We start from the raw sequence: 17,854 nt of genomic DNA, 5'->3' as shown, positions 1-17,854 counted from the left end.
TGGTGCCTCGGTTCCTCTCACGCTACCTTTGACTGTAAGGTCTGCCTATCGATGACGGCGAAAGCCCTGAAAGAGCAAAGAGGAAATTTAGCAGCAGGTAGGTCAAAATCCCCTTCGACCCCATCAAAAAAAGTGTCTTCAAACGAGTCGAGAAAAGTTTCTCCTCGTCATAAAAAGACAACAAGGTCAAGATCACGCAGTGGTTCTCACCACTTGTCGTCTTCACAATGATCGGGGAAAAGGCACCTTAGGTTGCGTCTTCAACGTTGAGTTCTTCCCCAGAACGGGTTATATGCCCGACTTAATTGAACTCTCCGGCTGAGTGGGAGAAGTTCAGAGTAAAGATGATGCCAGTTTTTGAGACTGCAGCTTTGTCTCCCTCGAAACCTTGTGGCAGCCATGCCCAGGTCGAACAACTCAACAAGAAGAAAGATAAGGGCAAACACTCTGCGCCTTCGGGCCCAAAAGGCAAAGAAAGATCTCCTCGAGAGCAGTCGAAGGGTTCCTCGAATCGAGACAAATTTTCCTTGATGAAGAAGTCATCAACACCGTCGGTGCCGAAAAACTCCTCATCGGACCGTGACAGGTCCTTGACGCCAAAGGCGTTTGACAAGTCCTCAACGCTGAAAGCGTCAGACAAGTCTTCAACGTCGACTGTGTCGAAGCCCTAGACATCGACTGTGTCGAAGATTTCGGCGCCACCATCAACGTCATCTAGGATCACAGAAAAAATATATACACCTTGAGCAAGAAAGGACTTTTTGAGTCACTTTCCTCAATTTGTGAGGAAGCAGAACATTCATCAGATGATTCACAACCTTTTGGTCTCCAGCATTCTGACCCTTCTTCTAGGGCAGTGATGAGTAAAGTCACTGAATACCTAGGTTGGGAAAAGCCAATAGTCATAATTGAAAAGGACAACCTCACTAACACACTTAACAGTGGACCACTGAGAGAGGATATATTGCCCTTTCATGCGGCTTTGAAGACAAGAGTATTAGAGAACTGGCTTAAGCCAGCCACCACACCAGCAGTAAATAAGAATTCCACTAAAAAATATAGAGCTGCCTCTATTGATCCAGAATTCCTAATCAGGCACCATACACGAGAAAGCCTCAAAGGCTATAGCCTACCCTTGCATCCCACCAGATAGGGATGACAAGAGAATTGATTCCTTGGGGAAAATGGTTTTCAGTGCAGGTAGTATGGCCCTCATGTCCATAAATGCGCCTTGACCAAGCATACCCAAACCTTGTGGGATGTTATTGCTTTGCAGTGGAACACATCCCAGAGAGCGAGGAGAGAGAAAGCTTTTTGAATCTCGTGAAAGATGGCAAGGATGCCATGTGTCAGTCGCTACAGTCTGGCTTAGACTCGTCATATTCAGTCAGCAGGGCAATGGCAGCCAGCACAGTGGCCAGAAAGTTTGCATGACTTAGAAAGCCAGGTTTTGCACCTGACATTCCGGCTTGCTTGATGGACATGCCTTTTGATGGTTGTCAGCTCTTTGGATCAAAAGCTGATGAAAGCTTAGAGAAGCTACAAGCTTCCGAAGCCGCAGCGAAATTGCTAGGAGCAGCTACTCATCAGCCAAACCAAAACCAAGGGCCGTCTCAGGGTGGAGAGGTCAGCCCTTTTGTTTTTACTCGTCCATCACAAGAGGAAGGATCCAATATTCACAGAGATGCCGAAGGAGAGCTCCCTGTGGTTCCTGAGGCCCAGGAGGTAAGGCTCCCCTCTCAGCCTTCACTGCTTTGCCTTTAGCTGCAGCAGCACCTTCAAAACCACTCTGAATATTTTGCCCACAAGACTATGGTGGGAGGCAGGCTGTCTTTACCTCTGGAGAGTTGGCGGGGCATAACCTCAGTTGTTTGATCCCTACAGATAGTGGTCCACGCCTACTGCATCTCAATCCTGACAAGTCCCTAGATTGTCCCCCGAGAGGCCATTCTGTATTGTATACGGATTTGCTCCTCTTACAGGAAATTTGCACCCTGTTGGAGAAAGGTGTGAGTACCTTCAGCGGAGAGGAATCAAGGTTGGTACTCTCTCTATTTTCTAATCCCAAAGAAGGATTGCAACCCATCTTGGACAAGTTCCTCAAGAAGGACAAGTTCAAGATGGTAACTCTTTCGCAGATCCTTCAGGACCTTCGATTCCAGGGTTGGTTGGTGTCATTGGACCTTCAGGATGCCCGCGTTTATGTGCCCAGTCATCAAAAACACAGAAAGTACCTCAGATTTGCAGTTGACGGTTCTTATTATCAGTTTTGGGTTCTGCCATTCGGGGTCACTTTTGCCCTGAGGGTCTTCACCAAGCTTATGGCAGTGGTGGCAGCAAGTCTAAGGAGGGAGGGGATTCACATCTACCCCTACGTGGATGACTTGTTGATCAGAGGTTGTTCTCTGTAACAGGCTCAGAGTCACCTCAGTTGAACTTGCCATTTTCTTCACAAGCTGGGCTTCTCCCTGAACTTCAAGAAGTCCAACTTTACACCAGCACAGAAGCTTCAATTTATTGGAGCAGTCCTGGATTCATCCTCGGGAAAAGCCTTGCAACCCGAGTTGAGGGCTAAGTATCTCTCGCAGATGGTCCACAAATGTCAGAGTGCCCAACATATTCCAGCCTTTAGCTTCCTAAGGTTGCTTGGCCTCATGGCATCCTGCATTTTTCTGGTGCCAGAAGCCTGTCTGAGAATGAGATCCCTTCAGTGAGCTCTCAGATCCCAGTGGTCCCAATTCTCTGGCAGAATGACGGACCTAATTCAGGCCCCGAACAAGGTCTCCCAGGATCTTCTGTGGTGGGCCTGCTGAGAGAATATAATGAGAGGGAAACCCTTTTGGAAACCATGGCCGGAGATGACAATTGTGACAGACACCTCCCTTACAGGATGGGCAGCCCACATGAAAGACTTTCCAATCAGCAGTTACTGGTCTTCGTCGGAGTCCAGACTTTACATCAACCTTTTAGAGCTGAGGGCAATCAGACTAGCGCTGATGGCCTTTCTGCCTTTGGTATGGGGCAGAAATGTCCTGACAATACGGACAATACAGTGACCATGTACTACCTCAACAAGAGAGGAATCCGTCTACTAGAAGTTCATCTGGTCGTAGAACAAAACAGCGGCTGACTCTCTGAGCAGGCAGCGCACAATCTCCCATGAGTGGAAGTTGGCTCAGGAAGTCCTTCTGTTGATCTTCGCCCTTTGGAGAACCCCTCAAGTGGATCTTTTCGCAAACCAGTGTCAACAGGAAGTGCAACCTATTCTTCTCCAGGGAATTTCCTCAAAGAGGAACTCTAGGGGACACGTTCATGGGGGACTGGGAATATACACTCCTGTCATCAGGGAGGTTGAGGAAGCTTGGGAAATCCATGATCCTCATTGTTCCAGATTGGGCCAGGAGAACATGGTACCCGCACCTTCTAGAGTTGGCCATCTGCCCTCCAATTCGTCTTCCCCAAAGAGAGGACTTGCTCTTGGAAGAAGGGCGGCGGGCTCTCCTTCTTCATCCAGAAATGAGTACTCTGAATTTTCATGCCTGGTTTCTGAAGGTGTAAGATACAAATATTGGGACCTTCCGGAAGACATGATGGAGGTGTTGCTTTCGGCCATAAAACCAGCAACAAAATCCCTGTATCGCTGCCATTGGAACAAATTTCTCAGCTGGTGCAGGGAGAAGAATTTTGATCCTTTCACTTGTAATACCTCTGCTGCATTATCTTTTTTGCTTAATCTAGCCCATCCTAAACTCCAAGTCTCCACGGTTAAAGGATACCTGGCAGCGCTTTCTATTTTCAAGTGTTCACTGGATAAAGGCTTCTATTTCAGGATCCCTATTGTAATCCAATTCGTGAAAGGATTGACAAATCTTTTTCCCCTGGTCCCTTTTATTGTACCGGTTTGGGATTTAAATCTGGTATTAAGACATTTAATGGGGGCGCCTTTCGAACCTCTGCATTCTTGTCCTCTCAGAATGCTGACTCTTAAAACTGTCTTCTTGACGGCAATGACATCTGCCCGTGGGGTGACTGAACTGCAGGCTCTTTCCCCCAACCCCGTTTCACAATCTTCTTTAAAGACAATGTGGTATTGGGAGTGCACTTATCATTTTTACCAAAGGTGGTATCCAAATTCCATCTAACACAAACAATAGTGTTCTCCAGCATGGGGTCTGGCATGGATTCACATGCTCATGAATATTCCCCGTCGTCAGGCTGGGAATCCTCCGTAAAGAGAAAATCAGTATCAGTTTTGTTTCTGATCTGTCTTTCTTAGTAGTAACCAATCACTGGTCTCTGGGTCATACTGCGCACAGCCAATGACTGCCCTCTCCCTAAGCCCCGCCCTCGGCAGCCATCCTCAGATTTTTACTGCATGCTCAAGTGTTGGGAGTCCTCGTGCTATAGCTCTCGAGCTTTTACTGCGTTTTGCGCTTTTTCAAAGAGATTTATCTCATTTTTCGGTCTATCGAGCCTCAAGCTCCACCGTTTCTACTTCCGATCAACAGGGACCCATTTCGGATTTATCTACGCCCCTCAAGGGTGAAGTTTTCGTCGAGTTACGCTTCTTGGAGGATTCCAGAAGTTTCTGAGGCCTTACTCGTGGACTAGAAGAACATGGCCCAGGATAAGGGAAGCTCAACTCCCGGCAAACTGTTCAGGATCTGCCCTGGATGCAACCTACAAAATGTGTTCAAGGAGGACGAGCATTCAAAATGCCTTTATTGCCTCCACGAGGACAAAACACACGTGGAGAAGGACTGTGCATTTTGCATGAACATGTCGGATCGGACTATGAGGGATGGCCGGACCCGCCTCTCCAACTGGCTGGAAGGCAAAAGCCCAGCAGGTGAGAAGAAGAAGAAGTCTGAGCGGTCTTCTAAGTCCTGTGAGGGCGCCCCGGCGACGGGTGCCCAACAGAAGGCAAAGCACCGCGGGTCTGCGGGCACCGGGAGCGCTGAACGGTCGGGCTCCTTGGCTGCCAGGCAGGGCGCACCTTCACCGATGCCATCAACCGCAAGCCAACGCTCTGGCTCGGGGAAGAGAAAATCTGAGAACCTGGCTAAGCTTCTGGAGAAGCCCCGGTTGATCTCGAAGGAACCAGCTGAGGGGGAGAGAGGCAGTGACCCTCCCCCTAAGGTGAAGGCCTCAAGCGCGCCTAAGGCGGGGAAGGCCCTGATCCACCCGGCTAAGGCCTCTATCGAGGGAGTCGCTGCGGCCCTGGCAAAGCCTGTGGAGGCTATCCCAGTGGAGGCGACCTCGGGGCCCAGAGTTTCCCTGCCTCTGCGGAGGGAATCCTCTTTTAAGCCCATCGAGAAGACCCCCGTGAAGACCCCGGTGGAAAAAGAGGGGGGGGGAGCGGTGTCTGTTACGGACACGGACACAACCTCTGAGGAGGAGCTGGCGGAGAATCTGGAAAAGGCCCAGCCCCACGGGAGGAATCCCGAGGAGGGGGACGATGAGAGCGAGGGTGGCAACGACGACGAGGTTCCCGCGGAGGAACAACCGTCGCTCCCGGCACGCCCGTCGCATCCCGAGCCTCAGGACAACTCGGCGGCCATTTTGACGGCAATCCAAGCCTTATGCATGGATATAAGGACGAGACTGCCCCTACCCCCGGCGGACAACCCAGCTGTGCCGGGTCAGTCGGGAAGCCCTCCGAACAAGAGGAGGAGAATTCATCCAGTGCCCCTTCAGCCCTCATGGCCTTCTCAGCCTTTGTCGCCTTCCCTGATCCCGAGGGACGACATGGGAACGGCCACGCCGGGTCGGATGACGACGGCGGTGACGACGGGACTGGCCTCCCGTCTCCGATTGCTCAGGCGTCCCCGCACGACAAGATTGGCTCCTTCCACGCCATGATTGCCAGGGCATCCAAGCTTTTTCAGCTCTGCCCTGAGGAGAAGAAGAAGGAAGGCTTCCTCTACCTACGGCGCGAGGCCAAGAGGAAGACGGTCCTTGTGGTGCAGTTGCTGGATGACATCTGGGACGAGGGACTTGCCCTCCTCAAGAACCCGTCCACGACACCTGCGAAGAGGGACTGGTATGAGAAGAAGTACCGGGTTCCCAATGCCGCACCGTTGTGCCTCAGGGCGCAGCCGACCCTGGATTCGGTCGTCTCAGCAGCGGCCAAGAAGAAAGCGGGGGGGGGGGGCATCGGCTTCATCCTCAACTTCCCCACCGGACAGTGAGGGAAAGAAGCTGGACGCCGTGGGACGATGAGTCATCTCGTCGGCGGTGACGACGATTAAGGCGGCCAACGCCCTACCGACTGTTGCCCGCTAAGACAGGGAATTGTGGTACAAGATCGTCCCCCTGTTGGACTTCCTCCCGAATGATAAGAGGGCAGAGGCCCTGGCGATCCTACAGGAGGGTGAGGTGGCATCGGACCACGCCATAACTGTGGCCACGGACAGTGCCGACACCGGTTTCCGCCAGTTGGGCAACAGCGTTTGCCTTTGACGGTGGGGGTGGCTCAAGGCTACGGATTTCCGCCAGGACGTGCAAGCCAAGGTTTTGGACATGCCCTTTGACGGGAACAATCTGTTTGGAAAGACTGTGGATGAGTCGCTACAGGCCATCAAGACCGACACGGAGACGGCTCGGGCCTTGGGAGTTCTGCATCAGCGGCGGCCGCCCTTTCGGAACTCCAGAGGCAAGCAAGGTGCCTCCAAAGGATTTGGCGGTGGCTCCTCGATCTACCGTCAGACGGCCCGCTCCTCGTCACAAGAAGCCTACAGGGGATGAGGCAAGTCAGGTGGATCTCGCCGTCGTCGCCAGGGAGGCCAAGGCGGCAAGGCTGCTTCCAAGCAAGACTGAACCGGCCGCCGCGTCGGGCCCCCACCGAAGCACCCTGGTGGGAGGCCGGCTGACAAAGTTTGTCAGCGTGTGGGAATCCATCTCCACCGACCGTTGGGTGCCGGATGCCCTGGCCCACGGGCACACACTGGAATTTCTAAAGAAGTGCCCCTGAATTCCGCCCGTGGCCAGGAAGGAAAACCACATCCCTCAACTGCTGTAGAGGTAAGGGCGATGCTCAAGAAAGGAGCCATCAAGCTCGTCCCAAAGAGGCTCCGGGGACTTGCGTCGGATATACAAATACATCAAGGCACAGAAGTTCTGGATGGTCACCCTCCAGCATGTGTTGGGACAGCTGGAGGAAGGCGACTTCCTAGCATAGTTGGATCTGGAGGATGCGTACTTTCCCATCCCCATCTTAAAAGGACACCAAAAGTTTCTCAGGTTCGTAGTCCAAGGGCGGCACTACCAGTTCAAGGTCCTCCCATTCGGAATGAAGTCGGCGCCCAGGGTGTTCACCAGGTGCCTAGCACCAGTGGCGGCGCGGCTGCGCCTGCAGGGGATCCACATCTACCCCTACCTGGACGACTGGCTCATCCGAGCAGGGACAAGGGAACTCGCCGTCAAACACATGGCAAAGACTGTCTGACTGCTCACGGACCGGGGATTCTCCATCAACTTCCCCAAATCCCACCTGGTTCCGTCGCAGGTCGCGCTGTTTCTGGGAGCCAAGCTCGATACAGTAGCGCAGTTGGCCTCGCTGTCGGAGGAAAGAACGCAGGCCATCCAGGGCAAGGTACAGCATCTGCTGGCCACGGACGTGGCCAGAGTGAGGTCCATCAAGTCTCTTCTCGGGATGATGTCCTCTTGCATCTATCTGGTGTGCCTGTGCATGCTTCGGATGTGTCCTCTGCAGCAGTTCCTTGACGCCCATTGAACACAAGCGACGGACAGCTTCGACGACAAGATCTCGCTCAACGAAGTATTCTGCCAGGCAATTTGATGGTGGGGCACCCGCGCGCATCTCGCCGCGGGCACAGACTTTCAGACCCCAGCATACCAGGTGACGGTTACGACGGATGCCTCCCTGGAGGGGTGGGGAGCGCACACCGGAGATCTTCACGCGAGAGGCCTGTGGCTCCCAGAGGAGAGGCCGCTCCACATCAACATACTGGAGCTCCGAGCAGTGCTCTGGGCCCTCAAGTCATTCCTCCCGTCCCTCAAGGGCAAGGTGGTGAGGATCTTCACCGACAACACCACCACGATGTTCTACATCCGGGAGCAAGGGAGGAACCAGATCCCCAGCCCTATCCAAGGAGGCCCAGGATCTGTGGCTCTGGGCCGTTGCCCAGGGGATGTTTCTGGTGCCTTTTCATCTAGCATGGATAAAAACACCATCGCCGACTCGCTCAGCAGGGAGCTGCGCTCTTGCCACGAGTGGGAACTACGCCAGGATCAAGTGGATCAACTCTTCTGGCGATGGGGCAAACCCCAAAACGACCTGTTCGCGACGGCGACAAACTCCAAGTGCCAGTGGTTTGCCAGCAGGTTCCCCCAGCCGAGGAGCATGGGCAATGCTTTCCCGTTCCCCTGGGACGGCCTGTTCCTGTATGCGTTCCCGCCATTGCCGTTGCTGCTCAGGCTCATCAACCAACTCAAGAGGTCCCGGTGCAGGATGATCCTCGTCGCACCAAGGTGGCCGAGACAGATATGGTTCCCGGACCTTCTGGACTTGTCAGCGTCCCCACCAGTCAAACTGTCGACGGACGCAGATCTTCTCTCCAGAGAAGGAGGCGCCATTCTTCATCACGACCCGGAGTCGCTGAACTTGCAGGCCTGGCTCCTGCAGCACTAGAGTTTGTAGGGTACGATATCTCGGTTGACTGCAGAGAGGTTCTTGCAAAGGCCAGGGCGTCCTTAACTCTCAAGTGCTACGGACACAAGTGGAGGAGGTTCTCTGTCTGGTGCCGTGCACAGAAGATTAACCCTCTATGGATTACAGCCCCTCAAGTGCTACCGTACTTATTGTCATTGGCCAAAGCTGGACTAGCTCACGCTTCCATCAAGATACATCTGGCAGCGATTTCCCGATACACCAGAACTGCAGGACGGTTCCCGCCGGTGAAGGCTCCAGCCCCGGCGTGGGAACTCAACGTGGTGCTGACAAGGCTCATGGGCCCGCCATTCGAGCCCTTGCATTCGGCTCCGTTGAAGTTTCTGTCGTGGAAGACAGCGTTCCTTGTGGCCATCACCTCTGCCCGACGCGTGGGAGAGATTCAGGCCCTTTCCTGCAAGCCTCCATATTTGACTTTCCACAAGACGAGGGCTGAGGACGCACCCCTCCTTCCGTGCCGTCTGACTTCCATCCCAACGAGCCCGTGGTTACCAGTCTTTTTCCCGTCGCCTTCGTCGCCGGGCGAGAGAACTTTGCACTCGCTGGATGTAGCTAGAGCGCTGAAGTTCTACGTAGAACGAACACAAAGAGTTTTCGTAAGACATCACTGCTGTTTGTGAACTTTGGACCTGTGAACCAAGGGAAGGCTCTCTCGAAGGCTTCCATTTCCAGATGGCTCTCCGGCTGCATCATGCACTGTCATCGGTTGGCCAACCGACTGTTGCCCGGCCGTCCGAGAGCCCATTCGACCAGAGCGATCGCTGCTACCACAGCGTTCTTGTCTGGTGTGCCCCTGCTGGACATCTGCAGGGCTGCTACGTGGAGGTCGACGCACACCTTCAAGAGATTCTACTGCGTCGACCGGGATTCCAGGGAGAAGTCCAGAGTCGGCCAGGCAGTACTGCGCAACCTGTTCGCTTAAGGTGAGCCTGGTGAGGAGGTTAGAGATGCTTAATGTTGAGTTTTATGTAATGCTTAATGTTGAGCCTTGCCACCTCCCGTGGTTGTGCATGTGTGTACTGTTATGTATTCTTATATTCATGAGCATGTGAATCCATGCCAGACCCCATGCTGGAGAAGGAACAAGTTACTTACCTGTAACTGTTGTTCTCCAGCATGGGTCTGGCATGGATTCACATGCGAACCCTCCCTCCGTCCCCTCTGCGGCTCTTCACTTGGTCATACTGCCACTTTACGTGCTACCAAATCTGAGGATGGCTGCCGAGGGCGGGGCTTAGGGAGAGGGCCGTCATTGGCTGGGGGCAGTATGACCCAGAGCCAGAGACCAGTGATTGGTTACTACTAAGAAAGACAGATCAGAAACAAAACTGATACTGATTTTTTCTTTACCGCGGATTCCCAGCCTGACGACGGGGAATATTCATGAGCATGTGAATCCATGCCAGACCCATGCTGGAGAACAACAGTTACAGGTAAGTAACTTGTTCCTTACCTACCTTCTCTCGACCACCTCACCCCTCTAAAGAGGAGGAAAGATTGCACTGGTTAGACCCAAGAAGGGCTTTATATTTTTACATTTCAAGAATGGCAAAAATCAGGCCAATGTCCAGCAATGCATAGGCTACTCAGGCCATAAATTAGGCTTAGCTGTCACAAAATAGATTATTTCATGTTGGATAATCTTTTTCATGCCAGAATGTTATTCTTAAGCCGGCAATCCTAATGGATTAAGGGCACATTCCACCCGAGGAGTGGGTACTTCTTTGGCACTTGAAAGAGGGGTTCCCATGAAGGATATCTGCAAAGTGGCTAATTGGTCATCTTTAAACACCTTCAGTAAATATCATTGCTAAGACTCTGTGTCAGGTCAGGGAGCAAAATTCGGCAAAGCTGTACTTAACAGCATCAATCAATACAAATTCTCAGCACCCACCTCCTTATACTGACCGCTTTGGGAGTGTATCAAAGATGAGGAATACATGGGAGGACACAATCCATTCAAAGAACAAATTACTTACCCATGGTAATGTTCTTTCGAATGGATGTTCCTCCCACCTATTCCTCATCTCCCGCCCAACCTTCCCCTCTTACTTGCCAAGAACTTCCATGTTGTTACACCTTCATCTCTTTCAACGCTGGATTTGTCAGTCACATGGGAGGAGCATGTAGAGGAAAAACTAGAACAGAGGCAACTATCACCACGCATGCTACTTATACCAATGTCACGGCTGAAGACAGGACAGAGGCTGTCTAGGGCCATGACTCGATGCCGCATGGCGCTCGATACTATGAAAAATATTTCCGAAGCAAGCTGCAAGCAGAATTGAGTATCAATGATGAGGAATACGTTGGAGGAACATTCAATCAGAAGAACCTTACGAGGGATAAGTAATTTGTTTGTCTAACTGAGTGATTCCCAAATCAATGTCAGGAAATATTTAATAATCATGTGAATGTTTAAAATATACCAGTGCTAGAGAATTATGCCTATAGCTAAGTAGTGCTGATTTACTCAACTTAGTGATTATTGTACTCATAGTCCATGTGCCCAAACTCACCCAGCTTCAACCCATTCTCTTGATTGTTGTGGCATACCTGGAACGCCTTTTAAGAAGACAAAGCGTACAAAGGATGTGTGAGCAGTACCGAAACAGGTGGTAGATTACGATTTCCCCTCAAAAAGACCCATTTATCAGGGAAATTATGCATAGATGCCCCGGTGACGAATCCAAGGAGTTCGGCAGCATCACCCCCTTTGGGACTTGAGAGGTGAGTCTGCTACGCCTGACGCCTCCTAGGGGACAGGAGACGCAGGATCCCTCTGGAGGTGACTTCATTTTAGGACACAGAGATATCTCAGGGAGAGACTTAAATCCCTATCCCTCCCCTCCCAAGTCTAACACCTTTATGGGGTATGCAGGAACTTAGATGTGTGAGGACCCTTTAACTATCACTGGCTCAGCTTCTGATCCAAACTTCCTTAAACCTCTACAGTGAAAACAGCAGAACAACCGAAAAAACAGCCTTCTGAAGTGACGTCAGGCAAGCAACCAATCAGAAAGGGGTATCCACGCAGCTGCAGATTTTAATAACGATACAACGCACATTGAGAAAAGATACGCTTGGCGAGACAGAACGCCAGACGTGGCGTCACACCCAAGTTCAGCCCTAGGAGAGTGCATTCCAGCCAGCCAAGTGAGAAACCGGAACTGTGGAGTGTGTCAGCCTGAACGAGGATGGAGTACCTCAGTATACTGATGCAGATCCTGGAGGAGGAACCACCAAAAACCTCCCGCACTGAGTAAGTGAGAACTAGGAGGAGATGTGCGCCGCTGCAGAATGTAGTGCAAGAGTCGTGTAAGCAGCCCTGCAGCGAGACGAGAGGCAGTCAGCCAACATTGCCATTCTAGAGTGCAACGCTTGTCAGATACAGGTAGAGAGGCTAGACTTGCAGACGCAAATGCTAGGGAGAACAGACGAGGGTAATACGGGTATGCTTATTTTACTGGATCTCTCTGCTGCATTCGACCTCCTAGACCACTCCAGACTACTGGAAACAGTAGCTAATACTGGTAAATTTTCCAGCCATGGCATTGAGTGGATACGCTCTTTTTGCTGCGAAAGAGCCTCTAAGATATGTTGGGCTACTGCCTGCTCTGTTCCCGTTTCTGTGAAATATGGAGTGCCACAGGGGGCCTGTATTTCTCCAGCCTTTTTTAACATCTTTATAAGGCCTCTATGTGAAAAATTAGAAAACATGGTCCTCCATTTCACCAACTACTCTGACGATTTTCAGCTCACCATGGATCTTAGTGGTGACCATGTCACTGACACAACAAACCTTAACCACATCTATTCAATAATCCAGGAGAGGATTTTAATTAACATATTTCCGAGAGAGCTCTGTATTTGTTCTCTTCGAAATAAGTGGTTTCAGAAGTTACATTATTTCTTTAAAAAGTGTTTGGGGATTTTATAATGCTGAGCAATATATTCCTAATGGTTTTAAATATGAGGACAATACCCATGCTAGAGTTACAATTAACTACATATTCCACCCTGTCCCATGGTCACTAGTGATCACTCTGTATTATTTCCTGTAGGTTACTCTTACGGATCAGTCAATACTGGAGGGTCAAGATGTGATTATGACGGTACGTGCCAGTGGTGAACCAAAACCAATGATCAACTGGTGAGTTATAATTGTATCGGGCATGATGTGTGTGAGTGTTTGTGTGTTTGTCCAGTTTTTTAACTGCTGTCTCAGCTGTTATACACAGCATGTAAAGTCTGGTATCAGAACAAAGTGTCATATGGGTCCCTCATCATATCAAGCACTATATAAGTAGATAGGAGCTCTGCTCTCGGCTGCTAAAGCCCAGACCTTTACCGATCAGTACTGCTGTCGTTCTCAAAAAAGGCATAATATTCTTCCCATCTCGTCATAGACATGTGTAATATGGTTACAATTACAACCTTGCTTTTCTCAAAATGTTTACTGTATCCCAGTTTCACACCTTTTGGTTCCAAATCCTTGCTTTATTCTGAAAGATCACTGGCCCAGCCAGCTAATTGTTTGTGCTTATACCCTTAAGGTTAGGATTTGATGCTGTACTTAGTTATCATCTGTTCTCATGAACATTGTGAATTTATTTCTGATTGTGTTCTTTCCCTTTCACAAAATATGGCTCCTTTTCTAAACTAAGTGAAACTACTAAAACCTAACTCTTTAAAAATATACACATTCTTTCCTGAGTACTTTCTGATAATATACAAACACTTTATTTCAAGTACTCTTATATGGTATCAGAAAACACCCAAACTGGAAAATGCTTGTTACCACTAGTTGTCTTGTTTTCCCTCTTTCTAATCTGCATTCCTCTTGATACACTTAACCACAATTCCTCTGCCACAATCCCACACTGTCCGGCCCATTTGTTAGCTCTGTGTATCCGGATCCGATTCGTGCCTCTCCCATACTCCACTTTTTTCCCTGTTTTCCTTTCTTCTAACCCCCACAGACTTTGTTGTGGTTACCCCAGTTGAGGCACAATACACCATTTTCTCAGATGAGGTACCAGCACCCTAATACCACTATTGTGGCGATTGGTGCAGTATAAAAGGTTAATCACATAACATAACGCACAATGACGTACTTGTTTTTGGCCACCCTTACTTTAACCCACTACACAGTATTGTATTGATCCAACTTTCCACCTGCCTGACACTGCCTCATCTATATCTTCCACACCCAGCATCTCACACACACACACACACACTTCTCAAAGCCTGTCTCACACATCTTTCACACCAGGCTTCCAGAGCACCTGGAGATAATGAAAATGGCAGCGGTGCACAGTGTAAATCACATTGACATAACATAACTTTTCACAAGATCTACATACTGCACTTCAACCACACCAGGTATGTGAATGACATAAGCATTCTGCTGTCATGTGCCTACATTTCTACAATCAGCTGGGTGGCAGGGTTTGGTGATCACAGGCATTAGAGTTGCAGTGGCATCACTTTTTGTCAAGTCTGTCAGTACACATTGTGCAGTATTGGGGTTTATGGTGACCAGTGTTCGGGATGGCTTTTGAGATCATCTATCTCATATGTTGTTTCCCTAAGTGTAGAATTCCATTTATTAATTTGTGCCCTACAGCAGCTTGTAGGTCAGATGCTGATGTTTTAATTGAGCCAATGAACAGATCATAATCCTGGTCTGCACACCCAACTTTTAATTATAGTTGAACTACATGGTCCAAACATATTTATTCTGTTGGGGACCTTCTGGGCATCATCACGATATGTATGCAAGTAATTTGCAAACACTAACCCTTCACATGAAGGTAGGCAATCTGCCTAGTGCTGATCTGCCAGGAAGCCTGCTGCATTTTTATTGAAAAAGTATCCCTCATTTATCTGAGCCCCTCTACATTTCGCCACAATATTTAATGGGTGCCTAATGCCACCCAATCTCCATTGTGCCTGTCTGGAGCACTCTGGAGCGTATCTCCGCCATTGAGGAGCAAGAGGACTTAAACCATTCTAAAATGGCCACCCGCAACTTTGTTTCGGAGTTTCCACATGAAGAAACACTCTGAGCCCAGATCTACACACCGATTGGCCTGCACTCCCTATTTTTGGTCAATGGCAAGCCGACAGGCATTTTAGCCGGCCCACCACCAAAGGCACACTGCCTAAGGCTTCCTCATGTCGTGAGCCTGTCAGGAGCTGGAAGAGCCGAGGGCCTAGACCCCTGCACCCTCGTCGCACTGACTGTAAGACCTCTCTCTCTACTGTTAACATCTAACTTTATAATTAGCGCACAACTGCTAGCTATGAGCTGTAGCCTCGGCATGCTGAGTGTCTCATAGTGTTGATAACACGGCAGCCTACTATTCATATATATACTCCCTGCTGCTGTTGCGCTTTCCCACCTTAAACTGCTTTGTTGTCTGCTTTATGGCCACACAACTTTGATGTTTCCCTTTATATGGGACCATATAGGCTAGCGTTCTAGCCAACTGTTCACCATCATGCCCATATATCGTAGGCCTATAAAATACGATATGTTTAACCTTGCCACTACTTGAATTAATATAGACCCACTTTGTCCGTATGTGGCCACTACTATCTAGCTACATTTGCATTTACTGTACCATATCATGATGCTTGCCCACATTGTATATTTGTCTGAAGCGTTGCACTAGCATAGGCTAATTACGTCCAGTAGGTTGCACTATCGCAGCCTGCAATGAATCTCAAATCATACTCTACAGTGATGCACTATCATTAACTGGTTATCCAATAACGTCCTAATTTGAATTTGATTTAGCAATAGGCTCATCCTAGGAATTTCGTTTCGCTTGGCAGAGTTCATTCTGGTATTGCGAGGAGAGTGAGGTTAGTTTAGTTTTGTTCTCAATAGAGGGGCAAAGTCTCCAATTAGTTTCGCTCTTTCTCTTCAGAGTGCGTGGCTGCCTACACAATATATATTAGTACCAGAATTGTCATACATATGTATGAAGTCCTATTTAGTTGCCTACGGTTCTTGCTATCACCTTGCCTGCTATTTAATGGCAGTCTTTGTCATAGTATGCCTTTTGCTCAGCTGCTTAGTTGTCTAAACAGTTCTATCACAGCTATGTTGGATAACTGCCCCTCGATATCTTTGTTATTGCTTAGTTGCCTCACTGGGATTTGTAATAGCTGTGTAGCACTGGGATTTGTAATAGCTGTGTAGCATCTTTACCTTGCTATTTTCTCTAGTAACTAGCTGCATAACCGTCACTGCCACATCCTCAAATGCCTTGCCTATGCTGCAATACAAGTAATTAGCCAGTGGATAAGTATGCCATTCGTATGTTGTCTAAGTGAGCATAGCTTTTGTGTCACTTAGCCGTAACCTGGTACAGGTACCCTATGAGTATGATTCTACTCATTACTTTAAATTGGAATGATGCTAATGTTAACTTCACTGCTTCGCATAATGGCGGCTACTTCATATACGGGCACTAGTAGCCAAGTATACCTTACTGAGCCCCCATCAGTACCTATCTATTCTAGACAGTGGCCTGCTCACAATGACTAACACTGTTACAAATAACGTCCCGGGTGCCGTTGAGGCAGGAATTCATGCTTCATTACCTTGTTCCTCTTCTACGAGAAATACTAGACTCCGTGCCAGATTATCTAAATTACATGAACCCTTGATATGATATGATATGGCATTTGTAACGCGCCTATACACAAGTGTTTCAAGGCGCAACGAGGCAGGGAAGGGGGAACATGGGGAGACAGACAAACGATCCTACTAGGCCAGGTGTCATTCAGATTGCGCAAGTGCATGGGTAGGGGGGACGGGAAAAGTGCAGGGGGGAAAGGGAGAGGGGAAAGTGCAGTACAAAGTGATTAGTGAAATACAAGATAAATAATAAGGGCCAGCTTGTGGCAAGTGCAGGGTAAGTGCAGACAAGTGCTGGGAAGGGGGGCTTTAGGGATACAGAGACAGTCTCGTAGTGCAGGGGTTGCCAGGGAGGCAGTGCAGGGGAGAGTGGCTGGGCCAAGGGCCGAGATTGGCGAGTGGCCCAGTTTCAGTACAGTTTCAGTGATTTAGCAGGGGAGAGGGGGAGAGAAAGCAGAAGCAAAGAGGAAGGTTTTGAGGTGCTTCCGGAACCGGAAATGGTTCTCCTCAAGTTTCAGGGAGGCAGGAAGGCTGTTCCAGAGGGAGGCCCCTGCTGCGGAGAGAGATCTCCCCCCAACTCGTTGCTTGGAGAAGCAACTGACCCTGAGGGAGTTGGAGGCGGATGAGCAAAGAGCTTGAGAAGGAAGATATTTAGGAAGAGAGAGTTGAAGGTATTTTGGCCCAAGGCCCCAGAAGGCCTTGTGGACAATGCAGAGGGTTTTGAACTTAATCCTCGCAGCCACAGGGAGCCAGTGTAGCGATTTCAGTCCTGGAGAGATACGTTCCCTCGGCTTGAGGCCAAGGACAAGTCTCGCAGTCCTGTTCTGGATGAGTTGCAGCGGGCGGAGAGTAGAGGCAGGCAGATTTAGATAGAGGCTGTTACAGTAGTCCAGCTTTGAGAGAACCAGGGCTCTGGAGACAGTGAGCTTCTGGGGGAAGGAGAGGAAAGGAAGGATACCTCTGAGGAGGTGCAGCTGGTAGTGTGGCTTCTTAGAAACATCAGAAATGTGAGGAGAGAAGGAGAGTGTGGAGTCGAAGATGACCCTGAGGTTTTTGCCTTGCAGGTAGGAGCAGGAAGAGGGCCAAGAGAGGCCGGCCAGAGAGCTGCAGGGAAGGAGGGATTGGGTGTGCCGATGAGAAGAATCTCAGTCTTACTGGCATTAAGGCAGAGGTCGTTGGCGGCACACCATTCCTGGATAGCAGAAAGACAGTCAGAGATGAGAAGATCGCTACCACCTACTAATCCTAAAATCAACTTCAAACCTAGTTTGAAACTGTGCCACCTCAAGCAAGCCCCTTTCATAGCTAACATTAATACTAATATTCCCAAGACTACTAACAGTAACAAGCACAAACCACTTGTCGATATTAATACAGCCCACATCAGTCCAGTCAAAGAAGCTAATGAGACCCCTCATTTTAAAGGAGCGTTACTTAACGTAAGATCGCTTGTTGCCCATGCCATTGACATAGCCGACATTATTACAGAGGGTAATCTTGATTTCCTT

The 17,854-nt window shown here is 49.6% G+C and overlaps 1 protein-coding gene across 4 annotated transcripts in view; it reads left to right on the top strand.

Moving 5' to 3' along the window:
• The window catches only part of SPEG (striated muscle enriched protein kinase), a 2,620,794-nt gene that overhangs the window by 1,015,742 nt on the left and 1,587,198 nt on the right, over positions 1 to 17,854 (top strand). For all 4 annotated transcript variants that reach the window (XM_069616880.1, XM_069616879.1, XM_069616881.1 and 1 more), the window contains one exon: positions 12,757 to 12,845. In XM_069616880.1, the coding sequence (XP_069472981.1) occupies positions 12,757 to 12,845 (89 nt within the window). The remainder of the gene's footprint in view (positions 1 to 12,756; positions 12,846 to 17,854) is intronic.

This window comes from Ambystoma mexicanum, chromosome 9 (genome assembly GCF_040938575.1).
Source record: "Ambystoma mexicanum isolate Mex_15411 chromosome 9, UKY_AmexF1_1, whole genome shotgun sequence".
NCBI classification, from domain to species: Eukaryota; Metazoa; Chordata; class Amphibia; order Caudata; family Ambystomatidae; genus Ambystoma; species Ambystoma mexicanum.
Note: the sequence above shows the minus strand (reverse complement) of the source record. Positions and strands in the feature narration are given on the sequence as shown.